This window comes from Dendrobium catenatum, unplaced genomic scaffold (assembly GCF_001605985.2).
Source record: "Dendrobium catenatum unplaced genomic scaffold, ASM160598v2 fragScaff_scaffold_1553, whole genome shotgun sequence".
In the NCBI taxonomy this organism is placed as follows: Eukaryota; Viridiplantae; Streptophyta; class Magnoliopsida; order Asparagales; family Orchidaceae; genus Dendrobium; species Dendrobium catenatum.
Window position 1 is genome coordinate 179,644 of NW_021320015.1, and position 20,973 is coordinate 200,616.

At 35.9% G+C, this 20,973-nt stretch overlaps 2 protein-coding genes across 6 annotated transcripts in view; one reads left to right on the forward strand and one right to left on the reverse strand.

Annotated features, from left to right (window-relative positions):
- The window catches only part of LOC110101081 (N6-adenosine-methyltransferase non-catalytic subunit MTB), a 29,229-nt gene extending 21,550 nt beyond the window's left edge, over positions 1-7,679 (reverse strand). For all 4 annotated transcript variants that reach the window (XM_020828861.2, XM_020828857.2, XM_020828851.2 and 1 more), the window contains exon 1: positions 6,998-7,679. The gene's annotated coding sequence lies outside the window, so the exon portion shown is untranslated. The remainder of the gene's footprint in view (positions 1-6,997) is intronic.
- A 10,229-nt stretch (positions 7,680-17,908) lies between these two features.
- LOC110101101 (regulatory-associated protein of TOR 1) overlaps positions 17,909-20,973 on the forward strand; it is a 44,255-nt gene continuing 41,190 nt past the window's right edge. The window contains exons 1-2 of one of the 2 annotated variants that reach the window (XM_028700520.1): positions 17,909-18,508; positions 19,469-19,571. In XM_028700520.1, the coding sequence (XP_028556353.1) occupies positions 18,227-18,508; positions 19,469-19,571 (385 nt within the window). In that variant the 5' untranslated portion in view covers positions 17,909-18,226. The remainder of the gene's footprint in view (positions 18,509-19,468; positions 19,572-20,973) is intronic. The other variant, XM_028700521.1, reaches the window with a different exon arrangement.

Here is a 20,973-nt window from a genome sequence, read left to right on the forward strand (position 1 = left end):
CTTGTCATCTTACTCAATAATTTTGAATACACGCATCTTAGTTTCAAAAATGCCTAACTACTTAAAAGGAATGTTACCTGATCCCATTAATGGCATGATTGACACATGTTTGGAGGTTAAAAATACAATCAATTCATTGTTACATTCGATTATGGATGACGGCAGCTCATCAGATGAGAAAGAATTCATTCATAGATCTATGTTCAATAGGCGCTACACTGCCATCAAAATATAGTCGATGCATAAGTTGGTCAACCACTAAGCTCATACAACTGCTTCATATTACCATCAGAGGCATTTGTGCAGCTACGCGATTTTGCTTTAGTGGCACCAAGAACAAGATGGCAACAAAACAAGTTTGTCTTTTCTTATAGGGGCTGCATAAGCTCACAGTCAAAAAAATTGTGAGAATTTTTTCAGTATTCATTAGAAAAAGTGAGCCATTACTTCAACAAGTTGCTACAAGCAACATTAGCCATCTTACCACCAGTGGAAATATGTTATCATATATATGTAAGAACTAATATGTAGTTTCATGCTTTCTTTGGCAATGCAATTGGTGCAATAGATAGCATCCATGTACCAACTATTATCAGTCGTCAGCTGCAAAATAAAGCAAGCTCGAGCGCCTTGCACGGAAGCTATAAACGTTGGTCACATTGAAAAATATAGAGCAAAGGAAGACATAACCTAAGGAGAAGTACAACAAAAACTCTTGTCGGAGAATGAAGGGACCAGCAACTTGTAAACAAGAAGAGAAGTTTGTGCGACTTGCAAATTTAATATCTTTGCCCAAGTAGATTTTGAAGGTGCCATTTTCTGTGCATCAAATTATTTGTATGATTTTATTTGCTCTACAATTATATCAGCTTTAGGGCATCACATATAATTGAATGATTTAATTCTTTTCAATGATCAAGTTAAGGAATGCATTTCATACAGAAGTTGGAATTACTTACAAGGTAGGATTTGGAAAATCATTTGCATGAAGTTTGAGAGCTTTATAGATATACTAGTTGGATCGTGTAGGCGCAAGTAGTTCTTCAATTTCTTTATGGTGTATTTTTGTAACTTCTATATCTAATAAAGTCAAGGTCACAATTCCTTAGGTGCTGTTTGATTGTGTAGGATTTAATAAATCTTGTAAATCCAAATTTCATAAATTATAAGGCTATTTAATACTAAAAACTGTTTGCATGTTAGTGGTTAAAACTTATTAAGACCTGAGAAATTGTTTATGGGTTGTTTGGCTGCAAGTAGAATTTAACTCAAGTAGGAATTAGTAAAATTTGGTAAATCCCAAGATAGTTAAATCTTGAATATTGTTTGGCATGACAGAGGTTAAATTTGATTAAACTTTCAACTGTTTGGCTACTTCAAGATTTAAGTTTGTTGACTCAAATAATATTTTAATAATATCACATTGCTTGTTAATATTTATATTTCATTAATATTAATTATAAAATTATTTTATTTTGTATTTAATTTTATATGATTGAGTATTACTAATTATATTTTAAACATTTTTATCAATCCTAATTACATTAATTAAATCTTACTTATTATGTATTAAAATATTAATATCATATTTATTTTTAAAATAAAATATTAACTAATGAAACACAAAAAAAAATTATTTAAGCTCTAATCTCTAAATAAAGACTTAAATATCAATCATCAGCTATATGAAAGTGTGAGACTTAAGAAAATGAAGTCCTCAAAAATTCTTATTTATACGTGATTAATATTAATTTTCTTATTTTCCAATTGGTTGGTTCTCTAGTTTACTACTGTTGTAGCTTGTAAAGAGAAAAAAAAAACAAAAACAAGAAAAGTTGAAGGACCACAAAGTTGGGAGAGTGGTAGGTGATAATCTTCTTTGTCATTTCCTTTCTTTGTAATTTTTGTTCTCTTCGGTCTTTGTCTATGTCTATGATCTTCTTAGAGCCTTAGGCTTGTCCGAGTTTGCTTTTCCTCATCATCATTTCTTAGTTGTTGCTTCACCTTCGCATGAGTAGAATTTTGGCAGCACTTCTCCTTAGGTCATGTCTTCATTTTCTCTATCTTTTCCAGGAAACAAATGTCTATAGCTTTGAAGTTGTGGCACTCGAACTCGCTATTAACCAGCTACCCGTCGAGCTGAAGTGGAGGGCAGAACAGGTCATTGCCGCACCTTTCTCGTGTACTTCATAATTTTCTTAGCAATTAACACATAAAAATGGTTGTTTCTACGATGTGGACCAATGGAAAATTTGCTACATGGGAGGCTAAATTTGATACCATTTCAAACACCATTATGGAGACTATTATGAGTGATGATTAGTCCCAGTTAAGCAAATGTCGCGTGACCGGTTCCACTAGGAGTAGGACCGGCCCTTCCAAGAGTTGATATATAAATTTAAGAGGGAATTTTATTTTATATGCCGCATGAAAGTCAAATATCTGTTATGAGAAATATGACTGAAAGTTTATTTCAATATATTATAAAAATATTATAACTCTCAACCTAAGAGATAGAATTTTCAAACAATAAAGATGCTCGAGTGTCACTCTTTTGAGGGCTTTTGGCTCCATACAAAAAAAATCACATTGATGAACTCTATGTTCCAAGCGCTTTTATTCGGAGGCAAAGATGCAAATGAATGAATATGCTTGATAAGCTATTATTAGCTTGGCACTATTAGTGCTCATTCCTGATTATTTAATTAACTATTGAATGAGCTTGAACATTTCTATAAACACTCAGTTGCTAAATGAATATGTTTGAACAACTCAATGCTCATTCGTTTATGATCATGAACAATATCATTTAAAGCTCGTGAACAATTTCATAAAGAATCTTAATTAAGGTTTGCTAATATGCTCACTAAGACTTAATTCCAATTTTATTTAATATGTTATTATTTGATAGTCTAAATATTTTCCATGTTAGATTGCGATTATTTATGAACACAAACTACTTATTTATGCTTCTTTGTAGCTCATTTAATAAGTTGCTCTTTAATAAGCTAGATAAAACTTGTTTAAATAACCGATAAGTTGCTCGAAATTGTTTCTTGTTAATAAACTTAATAGGACTCATTTGTTTATCAAACAAACAAAGCTCAAGCTAAGCTCAAATAACTATAATTTTAAATATATAATGTTTCAACACTACCACAAAGAGTCAAATGAGCGCCAGCTTAAGCTCAAGTTTGATTTTTTTTTTTCTGAACAAGCACGAGCTTGATCCAGTACTTTCTCAACTGGACTTGATTTATTTAAAACCCCAATTCAAGGTTAATGATTTTATACTTTTGGTTATTTAAGATTAAATATATTCATCATTGATAGTTATCGATTACGAAAGAGATTAAAGGAAAACCCTAGATTAAAAATAATGAACAAGTTATGAACATACACAATAAAATATTGTTCAAACATTTACCTTAATTAAAAATAATGAACAAGTTATGAACATACACAATAAAATATTGTTCAAACCTTCTTCACATTAAAACCTAAAATATATTAGATATCATATTAAATGTTACAACCATATTTGAATCTTATTCGTGCCAACCCCTAATGCTCTACTTAATAGAACTTAGCTAGCCCACCCAATTATATCACTAATTCTACTTCAATATTGTGCCAAATTATTGATATTAATCTCCATAACCCATTAAATATCAAAAACACCAAATGTTGTCAATATAAGGTTGTTATGTATCATACGTAAGCATGATAAGACATGTTATAAGCAAAGTTTTTTAACTTTGAACAAGTTTACGTGAAACCTCATGCACATATTGGATACACAATGCCATGAATTCATGAAATAAACAATAAGAGCCAAAAAAGTATGCACCACCACCACCACCACCACCACAACAACAACAACAAGCCTTTATCTCACTATGTGTAGTCGGCTACATAAATTATTTTTCTCCATTATGTCCTGCTATGAGTCAAATTCTCATATAAATCTAATAAAGAAAGATATTTCTAATATTTTTAACAAAGTCTTTTTAGGTTTTCCTCTACCTTTATTAAAATAAATCAAATCTAATACATCTATTTTCCTAACCGGCTCATCGGAAGGCCATCGTTTTATGTGAACAAACCATCTAAGGCGACTCTCTCTAATTTTATCTTCCACTGGAGCTACTCCAACCTTTTTCAAGTATGTGCTCCTTTTATATCTTGTCTCTAAGAGGAAAGCCACTCATCCACCTGAACATCCTCATCTGCAACACTTAACTTAATATTATGCTTCTCTTGTAATGGCCAAAATTCTGCACCATAAAGCATTGCAGGTTTCACTATCACCTTATATAATTTTCCCTTAAGTTTGAGAGGGACTTTTCTATAACACAACAAGCCCGATGCCTTCCTCCACTTCAACCATCCAACTTGAATTCTACTAATAAAATCTCATCTATTTCACCATCACTCTGAACAATAGACCCAAGATATCTAAAATGTGTACACTTATTGACTTGATCACCCAAAGTCACAATCCCCCCACTAGATCTATTATTACTAAAATTGCACTCCAAATATTCAGTTTTAGATCTACTCAAACGAAAGCATTTAGACTCTAAGGTTGACCTCCAAAATTCAAGTTTACTTTCAACTACATCTCTAATCTTATCAACAAGAAGAATATCATCAACAAAAAACATACACCAGGGTACAACCTCTTGCAAATGTCTAGTGAGAACATCCATGACTAAAACAAAAAGATATGGACTTATGGCTTATCCTTGATGTAATCCAACTGAAATAAGAAAATACTTGGTCAAACCACCTTGTGTTTGAACACAAGTAATAGCTCCTGCATACATATCCTTAATGATTTGAATATAAGCATATTTAACCCTTTTTCTAATGTATAGTTTCATAGCACTTCTCTTGAAAATTTATCATATGCTTTCTATAAATCAATAAAAATTATATGTAGATCCTCCGTGTTCTCTTTATACTTCTCCATAAAACCTCTCAATAAATGAATACTTCCATAATAGACTTACCTGGCATGAATCAAATTTGATTTTGAGAAACATTAGTGTCACGCCGCAACCTATGCTCCATAACTCTCTCCCATAGTTTTAAAGTATGACACATTAACTTAATTCCTCTATATAATTCGCACAATCTTGTGCATCACCTTTATTCTTAAAAATATGAATCAACACACTCATTCTCCACTCATCTGGCATCAATTAGCGAGTTATGGACCATTAGAAAAAAAATTATCACATTGTTATAAGTATTCTATTTTTCATTGGTGGAAAGACAAAAGATGACTTAGAATCCCACTTCTTTCTCTATTTCTATTCTAAAGTAAGTAGGAGTGACCCTCCCGTCGAGGCCTCATTGTACCTGCAAATTAAGGTCGGATTGAAATGAAACCTCCATTCCATTTTGCAAAAGACTAGATGCCTTTTTAGAATCTAAAAAAAGGTAGGCTTCGTTGGTAATGTCAGGAGAAACCTAGCTGACAAGAGCAGGGCTAGAGCAAAAGAAAAGGCAAAGGAGTGAAGCCAGGTTGTTAAACTAGCGCTTCACTTTGCCGTTCAAAAAAGTTTGATCCATCCAAGAAGCGTTTCAGTAGTGTATAGGTTTAGTACATGCCATCACCCATTTGACAACAAATCACACAAAAACCTTATCCCTAAAAATCATTAGAACCAACCTCTCCACATACAAGAAAGCAAGGGTAAGGTTTGTATATAAATATGTAGATTCAAGAACTCCATAAGGGTGTAGATATTCTGTTATATTAAATCCTAATTCTAAAAATGCTCATTGTCTCCTCGTATTTTATTTGAAAGTTTTTTAAGAAATTACATAACATAATATTCAGATTTTATCTATTTATAAACTTAACACGTGCCATTTTCTTAAACTATCAAAATTATGTATTCATGATTTTAAACCGTCAAATCATTGGAAATTTAATAAAAGCAAAAAAAATGGGATTTTATTCAAATTTTTAATATTAGATGAAATTTTGAAATTTAAAGAAAAGAGGGTGCTAGTTTTATCTTCTTTTGTTGAATGATTTATTTGTACAATGATTAATTACTTTAATATGTAATAACTTTACAAGAGCATAAAACATAAATAACTATGAATCAGGGTACAAACCATATTGTGCACCCTTCAACAGCCTATAAAATATATAATGAATCAGGGCACAAATCACATTGTAAGTCCTTCAACAGTCTATCAAATATAATTGTTTCATCTTTGTCGACAATATTATCACCAAACACCATTGGTGTACTATGAGTGTTTGAGTTTATAAAAGTTCCCCTTGCACATCCTCTTAAATTTCTTGCATCTCATCAACCTCTTCATATGTGTTATTAAAATCATTCAAATATTTTATCAAGTTTACATTCAATTAATGAGTAAATTACACTATACAATATTATAAGTCCAATTATATATATATATATATATATATATATATATTCAGTATTGACATGAACACCGAATCTACTCCTAAGGATTATTTTAACGAACAAATTTAATAATGTAATTATTCCATCTTTGTATTGTCATAAACTTCTTTCGTAGAGATTTATTCAATTTTTATTCATGCTTTAACCTAAAGAAATTTATCACATAGAAAATAATAAGTAAATGACTAACCTTCTACCCTTCTTCAAATGCTCTTCAAATTTTATATAAAAGATAGATAAGTCATTTTCATATCAAATTCTCTCTCATTTAAAACACTTTGTTGTCAAGGCAACAAAAAATTTAATGGCAATGTAGATGCCATCCAATTTGTATAAGCTTTTAAAGCTGCATTTGTGCAATGAAGAAACTTTAAACAAATCAGGAACAATGTGTTCGAAGTTACGAAATTTAACTAAAGAAAGGAAATAAGCCAAAAGGATTGTAAAATAAAAATTGTTACCAATTTTCTTGAGAACTAGATGCAACTCAGAAGCATGAACGCGAGAGGGAATAGTGAAGAAATCAAGAGGAGAGAACTTACTTGAGAGTGAGAGACCGAAAGAGCCAAATAACAAAGAATGTCCGCACAATTTGGAGAGGGCGAACTTGCGCACGATGGGAGAGACAATCAATGGAATCGTGGCCGTCGTGTCCGCTAAAAGGGAAGTTCCTGAATCGATCGCACAAGGCGGAGGAGCTCGCCGCAAATCATAACCCTAAGGGGCTGTTTGGTATCGGATTTACAGCGGGATTTAAGTTGGATTTACACTAAATCCAGCCAAACGGTTTTTGTGCGCACGTTAAATCCTGGCGATGGCTAAATCCCGGATTTACGGATTTATGGCTTAAATCCCGGATTTACTAAATCCCTCGGTTCGGCGGATTTATGGGATTTGCCTGAAAGAAGCGCGCGAAAGGTAGAAAGTTGCATTCACAGCCAGCGAGCTCTTCCGCCTTTTTTGCGGATTTCGTTAACCCGATCGAAGAAGCGCGCGAAAGGGCAGAAATATCGTTACCTTTGCGGCGAGCTCCCGGCGCGACTTCGGATCCGACAGGAACAACGTCGGAGGAGGAGGCGGAGAAGCTTCATGCAGAAGGGAAAAGCAAACCCTAGGCAGGCAATGGCAAGCGACTTGTTCGAAGCTCTACCCCCGCGTACCAGCAAAGCCGAACGGCGAAGCTCTACCTGACACGAACGGGCACGAAGAATCCGAAAGCGAACCCGCTATGAGGATTAGATTATTTCTTAATTACTTCATAGACATTAATTTAAAAAAAACTTAATTACCCACGAAGAATCCGAAAGCCAACCCGCTATGAGGATTAGATTAATTCTTAATTTCTTAATAGACATTAATTTAAAAAAACTTAATTAATACAAAGTAAAATGTAGATTCTTATTTAGGTAATTAGTAGTGTAAACAATATTTAATTAAATAGTAGTAATTAATTAATTAATTAATTATTATAAGTCTAATTATTAATTATATTTTATTAAAATAATAAATAAATTTTAATGAAACTTTTAGTGCAATATATATTTGTTATTAGAAATTATCTTTGTTTAAAATTATGATCATCTAAATTTCAAATTTGACATGCTTATAGTTGAATCGAGCGGCTCGACGACATGAATCCAACGAGTCCAAAATCACTTAATTTTGACATCATTAAGACACTTGGGTGTTGAAAGAATACTTAATAAAAAAAGGGAATCAATATGGACTATATGATGACATTTTTGAATTATGGTTCCTTGCTAAAATGTTCGTCTAATGATCCTAGCTATAAATATAGTACCATTATCTAGGGAGCTAGAGGCTCAATAGCTATGAGAACTAAATAGCTCTCTAGAATTTTCTTGCTAATATATTTGATGACCGCCACTAGCTATCGTCATTAACAACTATGATGACGACGACCATCTCTAATAATCGCTAGCATCTTCAGACTACTTTCAAGATTTATTCATATAGTTGGATATTAATTGTTTGCCTTTAGATATCAGAGTTTTGTAATTTCTACATGAGAAATCAAGCTCTGCTGTTCTATATATCCATAGACTTAATTTCTATATTCCCGAAGAAAAAATAAGATATTTGATCTTAATTAATCTCATCTTCTTCAACTATGAGGAAAAGGAGAAAGATTCTTACATCTTCTACTATATAGTGAATTTTCAAACCCAGCAGTCCCTATAGTTTTTTTTTCTTTTTTGAGTTTATCATATGAAAAATTTTTCTGATCTTATAACTTTATCGTAATTAACTACTGAATTTTTATACAACATTGATATGTAAAACTTGCACTTTAATAAATCAATTTTTTTACCACGCAACAACATGTGTTATAAAAAATATAATTATAATTATAATTTTTGAATAAAATGTAATAAAACTTTAAACAAATGATTAAATTCAATATTGCAGTGGCCTTTTGAAACATAAAAGAGGAGAAGAAAACATCTTTAAGTTTTATCTTTATTTTTTCTTAGTGATATGATAGTTTGATTGAAATCGATAGACTTTTCTTTTATCTCTCTCTCTCTCTCTCTTCACAGTCACAAATTTTATTCAGAAAAATGTTCCCTTGAAGCCAATGCTTTAGCTGTAAGGGACAAAAAGCTTTGGGTCATTCCAGCTAGCGGTGTTCAGCTTTGCTTGCCTGCGGCGGTGCTGTTCAAGTGCTCAGAATAGTGCTGTCCTCAACACCTACCTAACTAAAAATTACCCCATTAAAAAAAAAAAAGACCAGAATTTAATGGTGCCAGCTACATTGCATGAGTGTTGTCCATATCATTGCTTGAAATTTTGTCAAACGTTCAGATTGATGCCACATTGATTGTGTTATTGTACGATAAATAAATTATATAATGTGAAAATTTGTATTCTTTAATTTCCCCAAAAAAAAAAAAATTGTATTCTTTGGATCTTTTAAAGTTAAAATGAGATCCACTCATCCACAGTGAGTCTGTTAAAATGAAATCATATTACGATAATATATAAATTAAATTAATTTATACCTTAAACCGCGCACATAAAATCTCTCATAATAATGATATATTGGCCCAAATAGATAAAGACATGTGAAGGCATTTTTAATGCATGTAATTCAACTTGGTCTATTCGTTGGGAGTTTTGGCAACTAATTTAACTATTTTGGGTTCGAGTCATACGGATATGATGTGTATATGATTTTGCCTTAATTGATCTAAAGGTAGGGGTGTCAATTTCGGGTTATGGGTCGGGTTCTGATTGAACATGGAACTGACCCGACATTATTCGGGTCAACATGAACCCAACCTGGTTTTGCATACGGGTCGGTTTTTCGGACCCAAACCCTACTCGTTTCTGCTGAGGTAGCCGGTAGCAAGACAGACGGGGCGTTCAGAAGCTGCAGCGGGGAGCGACGTTCGACAGTTGCAGCCGGCAGCGACGTTCAGTAGTTGCAGCGAGAAGTGGGACAGGTGGGGTAGCGATCGGCTCGATACAGTCGTTGGCGATGGCGCGGCATGCGATGCAGCTATGCGACGTGCGTCACACGCATCAAAGGTTGCGGCTCGATGCGCGCGACCACACTGGCAAGCTACGCGTGCTATGCATATAGACCGGGCAGCCGGGACAGGAAAGCAAACCGGGCAGCCAGAACCGGTGGACAGGTAGGGTAGGCAACACAGGCAGGAGCGGTCAGAACGGGTATACAGGTTTTTCCGGGTCATTCCCAGGTTTCCTAGTCAACCGAACCTGGCCCGTTTTTGCAAACGGGTCTATTTTATGGACCCGAACCCGACCCGCATCATGTTCGGGTCAGTCAACCCAAACCCGAAATTTTTCTGTCGGATTTTTTTGCCGTGACCAATATTAACACTCCTATCTAAATGGCTGTTTGGTAGCAGTATTTATGCCATATTTGAAACGGATTTGAGCGCAATCCAGAGAAATGACCTAAAATGCAAAATAAAATATCACGACAAATGAAAGCCGGCATAGACGGAAAATTCCACATTTTCATTCTAAATCTTGGATTTCCAAAATCCTATTTTTTGTGGGATTTACGAAATCTATTGGCTTCAGAGGAAAAGTCCGCTTGTTAAATCCGCTCTATAGTCAAACAATCATACGAGATTTAATAAGATTTACCATGAATCTTACCAAATATTTTTCGTGATTTTCGAAATCAGAATTTAGAGGATTTACAAAATCCTATTTAAATTAAATATTGAGTGCTACCAAAGTAACCAAACAACCCCTAAATGTCCCCCCAAAAAAGGTATACTTAAAATTTTCGTCTGTGCTGTTGTCATGATATAATCAATAAAAAAAAAAGATTGTCAAGCATTTTTTTAGTATATAAGAATAAAAATTTATTTAAAACTATAGTAGAAGATTTATTAAAAAAAAAAAAAAAACTCTTTTGAACAAACTTACCAGCATTGGACCCGCTATTAACCAGATACCGAATACTTGAAGCATTTAAAACAAAAATAAAAAACCAATTTAAGAATTACAAGTTCTTGCAGATATTTAAGGAAGATTTTATGAGAATTAAATAATCCAAAGCATATACATAATGTACTCTCAAGTACTGGGCAAATTATTAAGTAAGGTCACCGGATCTAGAAAATAGGTTTGGACATCCACTAAAAAGTTGCCATATGGACTACGCTTTGACTACGCTTTGGGTGCGCTTTGACTGTGCTGTACCTACACTTTTGATGCACTTGACTTAAAATTCTGCAGACACGTGTACATTCCACACGTAAAATTTTTAGTGGATATCCGGACCTATTTCTAAGTTTGATGGCCGGACCTAATAATTTTTCGGAGCACTGAGGATTATAGTCAAATTTTTGTTTGATGTTCTTACTACCTTGTAAATTTTTGAGATTTTGGTAAGGGTGGCTGAGTTTCAATGTCCTCATTCTCTTTATAAAAGCTAATCAGTCGGTGATCTTAAGACAATTATGAATTTTTTGTTAATGTTTAAAAGATAAAATATATAAAAAATAATAATTTTAATTTGAAACTCTTCATTGGATAGCAATGTCTCAATCTTCCGTTCATCTTAATTTAAGATTATTTTTCTTAGACAATTTTATTATTGCTTTTGAAAGTAATTTTTTAGTACAAATATTTTTTGAGCTCAAATTTTTTGAACTAAAAAATTATTTAAAAAATAATAAAATTATCACAAATGAAATCTAAATTTTTTATTTTTAATGTTCTTGTCGGAAATGAACTTTTAGTTATTAGAGCACAAAATTTATGAAGTATTGATCATAATATTCAATTATTAGTCCTATTAATATTATTATTTTTTTGCAAACATATTGTTACGTGTTCAATTTTGATTGGGTTTTAATAGCTCTTTTGCTAATTGTTCTAGCAAGATCTAGTGCTTTTGGAATTATTATTTTGATGTCATTATGAAGATTTTGCTCAAACTCCTCTAACAATGTGTATATACAACTTAATTTTTTTATGTATGGTAGCACTACTAGCTAGAATTAGTAGGCAATCACCTTAGGGTAATTTATTTTGTTTATTTTATTAATGATCCTTGGATGATGTGTATGAATTTTAACATTATAATTATGAGATTCATCTCTTAATTTGAATTTTATGAAGCATTTTTAATATTATCTTGCATTGTGATATTGCGGACATTGATTTTATGGTTCCGCGATAAAAGAGGTCTATGACATGCTTGGTTAGAGCTTTTGTTGATTTATATGGAATGTTTTAATTTGATGGTTCAAAATATGTGGTTTGATGATCTTAAATATGTGGGTGTATTGGTTAATGATTGGAATGCTCCTTTACATCCTAATGATCAATTAGGGGGAGTGGAAAGATTTTGCAAGAGGGTGGGCGAACGTGTTTTTACTGATTAGAAGGGATATAATTTCATAAATGATATTGACTTATATTACAAAATAATAATAAAAATGTTTGCATGTAAGTAAATAATGTTGAATGTTAACACTATAATTATAAAGTTATTTTTGTCTTAAAACATAATACCATGCATAAGAGGGTGGGCGAACGTGTTTTCCTTTAAATGAAAGATTTTTAGTGTGATACTAGTCCTAGTTGTAGCTTGTAACCAGTTGACTAAATTTTGCCTAGGACTCTCTCACTTATAGTTTCAATGATTCTGATTTATATAAATTTTATTTCTCATAAATCTATCAAAAATACATTATGTCCTGTTTTTATAAGCTTTTATCATACAAGTTTGTATATGATTTTGTTGCATTGTAAATAAAGTACTAAATGATATCATATACATGATATGATAACTCCATATGATATCATACTGATCCACATAATTCATTGATTGGAGTCATAAAGACTTGGAGATTAATTGAGAGTTATAAGGAATCGGGGTGAATGATTCATGTAATTCATGAGGGGTTATAAGAAGTATATTGATTGGGAGTTATAAGGAACGATTGATTTGGAGTAATAAGTGTTAAATGCATGGGCAAGATATTTTAAGATACACTTCATACATCATCTAAAATTGTTTTGATCGTGCACGAATCGAGAGGCATATTCAAGTTGGAAAATTTTAAAATTGAAATTGGGATCATCTGAATTCCAATTTCATCAAACTTATAGCCAAACTAAACATATCAAAGAGATGAACTTTATGACACCAAAATCGACCCAACCCGAGTCCAAATGGGTCTAAATCGGGGGCCTAAACCACATTTGAAAGAATCAAAGCATTATCTGGATGACAAAATGATATTCAAATACGACATGCTTATAGTCAAATCGAGTGGCTCAGTGATAAGAATCCAACGAGCCCAAGATTGGTGAATTCCAACATCGTTATGATAATTAAACTGCTGAAAAACTCTCTTTGATAGAGGGAAATACATACGAGCCATCTGATTGAGCACTTCAAACTTGCCCCCATATCTTTTCAATATTTATGGGGTGTGACACTCATAAAAATCTACAATTTGACCCCTACTCTCAATATGAGCCATCTGATGGAGCACTCTGAACTTGCCCATAGACCTAGGGGCTGGAGATTGGAGAGAGCTCTGAGGTTTCAAGAGCTCCAGCACCACTGCTGGCGAACCCACGACTATCGTCGGACGATCGCTCAGCCATTTTTCATTGTCTAACTTTCACTAGTCCCTCGCCGCCAGACTTTAGCCCGACCCTCATTGGACCATAGCCCGGCCTCTGTTCGCTGTCGGATTGTAGCCCGACCATCATCAAACCACCGCCCGGCCTCCAACGGCGGATGGACGTCAACCCGATCATCGTCAGACCACTACCCCAGCTACCGTTCGCTGTCGGACTTCAGCCCAACCTTCGTTGAACCACCGCCGGCCACTATCCGCGGTTGAACAACCACTTGGCCGTAAACCTCCGTCGGAATTATGCCTCGACCGCCGACAACCGTCGGACTTCTGCCCAGTCGCCGACCACCGCCAGACTTCCACACGGCCGCTGATCATCGCCAGACATCAGCCCGACCTTCATCAGATCACCGCCATATTTCTACATGATGTCAGACTTCCACCCGTTGTCGCACTTCTGCCAATCGTTAAACTTTCATCGGACTTCAACTTGACGTTTGACTTCCACACATCACTGGATTTCTACTTGACACAAGACTTCCGTTCGTCGCCTGACATTTGCCCATCGCCAACTTTCATCAGACTTCTACCTGATGCCATATTTCCACCATCATTGGACTTATGACCTCTGTCGCCATTCGATTACGATCCTTCCAATTTCCTTCACCAGACAACAGTCTTTCTGACTACTGTCACCCGCCGACTTAGTCCTTCCGACATCCGTAGCTAGATAACAATTTTTTTGACCTCTATCGCCCACCGACTACGTTCCTTCCAACCTTTTTCGCCCACTGACTATGGTCCTTCTAACCTCCTCCGATGACTACGGTCCTTCCGACCCCCTCCACCGACAACGGTTTCACTACAGGAAAAACGTCATTTTTCGGTTGAAATTTTAACCTGAAAATTGGCCAAAATCCGTCGGAAATTAACATTTCCGGTGGAAATATTTCCGCCGGTTTGACGCTCGTCGTAAAAGGCCTTACTGCACAAAATAATACGCCGGAAACATTTCAGGCGGATTTTCCGCAGGAAAAATATTTCTGGCGGAATTTTTTTCGCCGGAATGTCAAGAAAAAAAAACACACCCACTCCGGTACAGGCCAGCCCAGCCAGAACCCGCTCCGGCTCAGACCGCCTAGAACTCCCGCTCTGGCACAGCCCAGCCAGAACCCCCTCCGGCCCAGCCCAGCAGCCAGAACCAGCCCCGCGAACTCGAGTCCGCGTGGAACCGGCCCCGCCCGAGCCCGCTTCCGCCCAACCGAACTCGCATGGCCGCGCCTTCAGCGGGGTTCGAACCCTGCACCTCCCCCCCTCCGTGCGTTTATGTGATCCGCTCCATCTGCCATCCAAGCCATCAACCAAAACATGTTAAATCCGATATTTTTTTTTATTAATAAGAAAAATTGAAGTAAGCACCGCATCAGGCCAGTAAACATGAGGTACCGCTGCCGTGTGCAACAAAGTCCGAGTTGTTTCGATTATATGGCGATGCTTCCTTTCGGCCAGCCCATTTTGTTCAGGAGTATATGGACACGATAACTGATGTGCAATTCCATGAGTAGTTAGGTAATTCTTGAACTCAGAATTCACATATTCTGATCCGCCATCTGTCCTCAGAATCTTGATTTTATGCGAGGTAAACCTTTCAATGTGGTTCTTGAAATTAACAAACGTTTGAAAAACATCAGATTTGTATTGAATTGGAAATAACCACGAATATCTAGAAAAATCATCCACAAATAGAACATAAAATCTAAATCCTTGATTAGAAGATGTAGGTGCAGGCCCCCAGACATCCGAATGGATGATAGCCAACGGTTGTGTTTGACGATTGAGAGAATTGTCAAACGCAAGCTTATGACACTTAGAGGCAATGCACGAAGAACAATCAGAAGTTTGTTTATTCATATGTAATACAGGATAACTATTTGAAATGAAATCGAAAATTCTTTTATGAGGATGCCCAAGTCTGTGATGCCAGACTTGAGCCTCATTCTTGGAAGCGGAAAATGCATGCGGACTGAGCTGTGGCTGGTGAAGTGGAATTTTGTACAAGCCTCCGTTACATGGTCCTGTGAGTAAAATTTGTTGTGTCGCAAGATCCTTCAACATAAAACCATTAGGGTCAAAAATTATAGAGATATTATTGTCTCTAGTTAGTTGAGAGATAGATAATAAATTGAATTTAAGGGATGGAGTGTGAAGGAGTTGTGACAAGCGCAGCTTACGGCTGGGGGTCGGTAAGATGCCAGACCCTGTGTGCGCTATTGGCACCGAATTGCCGTCTCCTACCGTGACGTTGTCTGCACCATGATACGACTGAGCTATGGACATATTTTCCAATGAATTGGTTAAATGTGATGAAGCCCCTGAGTCCAAGAACCAGGTGGTGTCCGGTGAGTCTGAGCTCGCAAGAAACGCCGCGTTTGTATTCTTGCTGGACGGCACATATTGAGCATTCATACGATGCCAACATGTTTGAGCCGAATGCCCTTTCTTGTAGCAAATTTGACAAGATACCGCAGAGAGTGCGTTTGCTCGTTGCGGAGGTATTGTTGAAGACGACTCCACATTTGACGTTTTGCTGGAGGTCGAGTGGTTGTATGAGTTCTTGGCTTTAGGTCGCCGGCCTCTTCCTCTTTGGTTAAACAGTGCTAGCGTAGGATCTTGAATAGACGAGAACCGAGCTGCATCAGCTGCTAAGTTGATTTCTTCGCTCAGTAACAGAGGATAGATCTGTTCAAGCGTGAGAGGAAAGATTGAGGTCCTGATTGAGGACTTAAACGACTGGTAGATCTGTGGGAGCCCATTGAGTATGTGGTGAATGACATCTTCGGGATCGACTGAAGATCCTGCCTCCGAGATTTGATCAACGATGGTCTTAATCTCCGAGAGATACGCCGTCATCGAGTTGTTCTTGAGCGAGACATTGTGAAGCGAATTTCTGAGCTGTATCACCCGCGATCTGTTCGACGCCTGAAATCTGGCTTCGAGCGCCGCCCAAACCTCCGCCGTAGAATCAAGAGAGATGACATACGGAAGAATTGAGGTCGAAATTGTCGAACATATGGAGGCAGAGAGATTTTGATCCGTCTGTAACCACTGAGCGTACGCCGGATTAGAGACCGATGCACCAGAGGAATTTATCACAAATTGAGACGGCGGTGGGGATTTAGAATCAAGAAATTTCAGAAATCCATTAGCCCGCAACGTCTTCAAGATTTGCGACTTCCAGATGCTGAAGTTGTCCGGAGTTAAGGACGCAGATACCAGATTACGGAGATTAGATACGACGAACTTCAAGTTCGCCGAGATCGTGGCTTCGTCGGACTCTTGGCTCCCGCTTCTTTCTTGAAGTTGTGAGGATGCCGAATCCGCCATGGCTCAGGATCGAAGCCAAACTGATACCATGAAGAACTGCAAGATGCTAAAGAAGATAAAGAGAACAGATAGTATGATATTATTAATCTTGTCATTTGTACAGACCGAGAGCCTTTATATAGATAAAGGTTATATAATAGTAATTACAAGAATACCTAAGAACTTTCTAAATTCTAATTAACAGTAAACCACATATGTATTCCTAATATGCCCCCTCAAATTGATGGATCTTGAATGATCGTCAATTTGAGACGAAGTATATATATATATATATAATTTTTACATTCACATTACCACGTCATAATATTTATAATTTCAAGTCTTTTAGAAGTGAACACATTTGCACTTTATAGTCTAAACAAACCTTTGTATTTGTGAATTATTTAAATAACACTATTTTATTTGATATTCTCAAAGTTAATTATTGTATTATTTTCAAAATATATTCTCTCATATTTTTTATAGCAAGTGTTGTAATATTTTTTGCAAAAAATTTTAAACAATTTTATCTTCTGATTGTGACGTAAAAAATTAATATAGTTGAATGAGCTCTGTCTTCAAATTACCCAAATAAAAAAAAATATAATATGAAAAATGATACAATTTATGCTAAAATTAACCATTAAATAGATTAATATTAGATTGTGAGGATATGATATAGCAAATACTGTGGATTGCGATTACATTTGGAAAGCCTACATTAAAGCTGGTTTCCAGCAGGACAGCCTGTGCGGCTGTGACACAGCAGGGTATTTTCTTATTTATTAGTCATCTCAAATATGGAATTAGAGGCTAATTATGAAGCAAAAAATGACTGAAAAGTATCCGTGTCCCATTAAATTGGAGAATGTTATTTCTTTTAAGACATACTTTATGACTTATTAGTTATTACTCATTATTTAAAAAAAAAAAAAAAAAGGGGGGGGCTCTTCTCTGCTCACCTCTGTTCGTACTCAAAGCTCGACCCTCACGCGGTGGAACCGTGGAAGCCCTATAGGAGTTTTTTTATTATATTTTTTTTTTCCTGCTCGCTTTCGCTCGCTCCGCCACTTCTATCCGCCCCACTCTCCAAAAGTTAGGGTTTCCCAAGATATGTAGGTTGGTTTCTGCGGGGTCCCAGGGCTAGGATGCTCATGTTACTGCGACGGATCTCCATGCGCCGCTGGTCAAGCGGCTTCGTTGATTAGACAGTTGCGATCGGCAGAGCTCTGTTAAGGTTGCGTTTGCGGGCGCGGATGGAGACCGCGTGGCTGGGGCAGGACTGAGGGCCGCGGGAGTTATCGGATGGCATTAGGGGATCGGATGGCGTCGCGGTTCTCTCAGTCATCGGCATCGGTGTCAAGCTATCTTGATGAATTCTCCAGCAGGGAGGATGGGGATTCTGCTGGCCAGAGGAGGGAGTCGGAGTCGGTGGCTGCGGCTAATTCATCTCCGGTTGTGACCAGCATCGCTTACTTACCGCAGACTGTTTTTCTGTGCGAGTCCAGGCACGAGGGGTTTGAGGAGTTCGTTCCGACGGGGCCGTCGGAGAGTGGATTGGTCTCCAAATGGAGGCCCAAGGACAGGGTAAGTACTTGCTCTCTCTCTCTCTCTCATGCTATAGGAGAACTTGCTCCTTGAGATCCAACTCCGTTTTTCCCCTCGAACTTTCTTTCATCTATATTATTTAATGATTGTACTGCCTTTTCATCTGCTTTATCCCTGCATTAGCATTGATGCTTGTTTCTCCTCCCTTGGCGGAGGATAATTGCAAATTTATTTGTGTGGATATTCTTCTGGAGCTCAATAAACATATATTATTCAGTCTGCAGACAATATAAAGTCTTTCTTAATTAAGTTTCTTTCGGTGAACTGTCCGTGTGTTCGCTTGCTGCCTCTGTTTGTTATCAATTTAACGTCTTAATTTGAATTTATTGGTGGGGAAGAACATATATTTGATCAATGGAACGAAAATAATTTGCACGAAAGTTTAATTTGTGTCTTCTGTGGATTGGCTTGTTCTTTGACAAATCTGTTTCCCGCACTGAATAGTATTATGCTTGTTCTCCAAGTTTATCTCATCAGATTTAAGATTTATTTTGTGCATCAATCAAAGTTCCACTTTTTTGAACGGAAACAGTACTGGTCCGGAATTCTTACCTGGATTGCATACACCGTTTTTATCTGAGCCTTCTTCACGTGCCTCTCATTAAAATATCATTTCTGAGTTCCAGCTATCCCCAGTTTGTGGCTTGATTCTCAATACTGATTACATTGAGGGTCGAAGTTTTCTTTACCAGGTTGATGATGATTCAGTTACTGGCAATAAATTTTATATAAAGGCTTTTTATTTAGTTTTAAATAATATTTTTTTTCTTTTCTAAACATATAAATAGAAATGTCTGTGACTTTATTTAGTAAAGAATTTTAAAGTTGCAACCTTAAATGCTATAATGCTTGTTAGCATGTTGCTATTTTTAAATTTCATAATTAGAACTAGAAACTTAAAGTTTTCTTTTTGGTATGACCATGAATTTTGTAATGCAGATGAAGACTGGTTGCGTGGCACTTGTATTGTGTTTGAACATTGGTGTTGATCCTCCAGATGTAATTAAAATATCTCCTTGTGCAAGAATGGAGTGCTGGATAGGTAAATTTGTTCTTTAGTTAGAAGTTATTTCTTCTATGGTATGAAAATCTATCTTTAGTTGGACTGGTATGTTTGTGCTTGGTTCTTATGAAGCAATAAACTTTGTATTACTTATGTGGAAGACCCTAGTAATATCAAAATTCAAAAGTGGATTCATTCTCATCAATTTAGTTATAAGTCTTACATTTGGTGCTTCTGATCTAACTTCAACTTTCAATCTTTCTCATATGGACTTGAAATTGACAATGACCATTTTAAATACTATCAATATCTTACGCTCAAATTCTTAACTTTAGAATAATCTTTAGTCATTTAATTATTTATTTTCTCTGTTTCATAAGCATTCACAGTGCAATAGTTGTTTTTTTATATTTATTTTATACTTCCATAAACTATTGGTTGATTTTTTTTTTAAATTTGTTGGCGTCAATCAAGAAAATATACATTGGCATATGTTGATTTGTTAGTTGTCATTAGCAAAAGGGAAGGGCTTCCATGTTTTCCAAGCTTGATTTCTTTACATATGTAGGGTTATAAATTAGGGAAATTTCATTTATGATTTTCTTTGCGTTCTTGCTAAATATTGTCTGGATAGCAAATTTTGATAGTTTATATGAATACCAAAATGCTAATGTAGGAGAAAATGATATATATTAAACTAAGGGTTTGCTTGGCATAACATTTTATCTCTATTTTTTGCTTATGTTTTTGAATAATTGAATAAAACATCTGTGATAAGTGTTTTTGTTTTTATTTAAATTCAAATCAAGTTATTTTAAAAAACACTCAAATAACTTATAGATGTTTTCATTTTTTTTTTTCAAAATAGGAATTTCCTAATTCTCACCCTCGCTTACCATGCAGTTAGGCCCTTTTTTTCCACTGGAAATCCTAGACGCGTGCTTAGTTAGCCTCGCATTGGCTGCAGGCCAACTTCAAGCCCATTGCCTTCCACCCCCACACCCGCCATTATCTAACTATGTGCCCGCCATCAAGCAACCCTGTGCTTGTCATTTTCCAACACTATCCCCACTATTGGCCAACCATGTTTGCCGCCAGCTAACTCAAATTGCGTGCTCTGTCAACTTCTCACTTGTCGTTGGCGAATCTTATGCGTGCTTGTTGTCCGACCTCGCGCTTCCTTCTACTTTCAATCGCCTTATGTGCATCCCAAACTATGCCAAATCTCACCTAGTTGTCCCATGCACGTATTGGAGAATGAATTTGAATTTGTTTGAAGAAAATCCATCATTGTAGCAATTTTTAATGCTAGAATGATCAATATAAAAGTATAGAAAGCAGATAAATAATCTTAATATGATTTCTTATTGATCTTGGGAAGGGCTATGCTCAGGTAACGTGATAATTAGTTTGTCTTACATATGAAAAAATTATGTTAAAG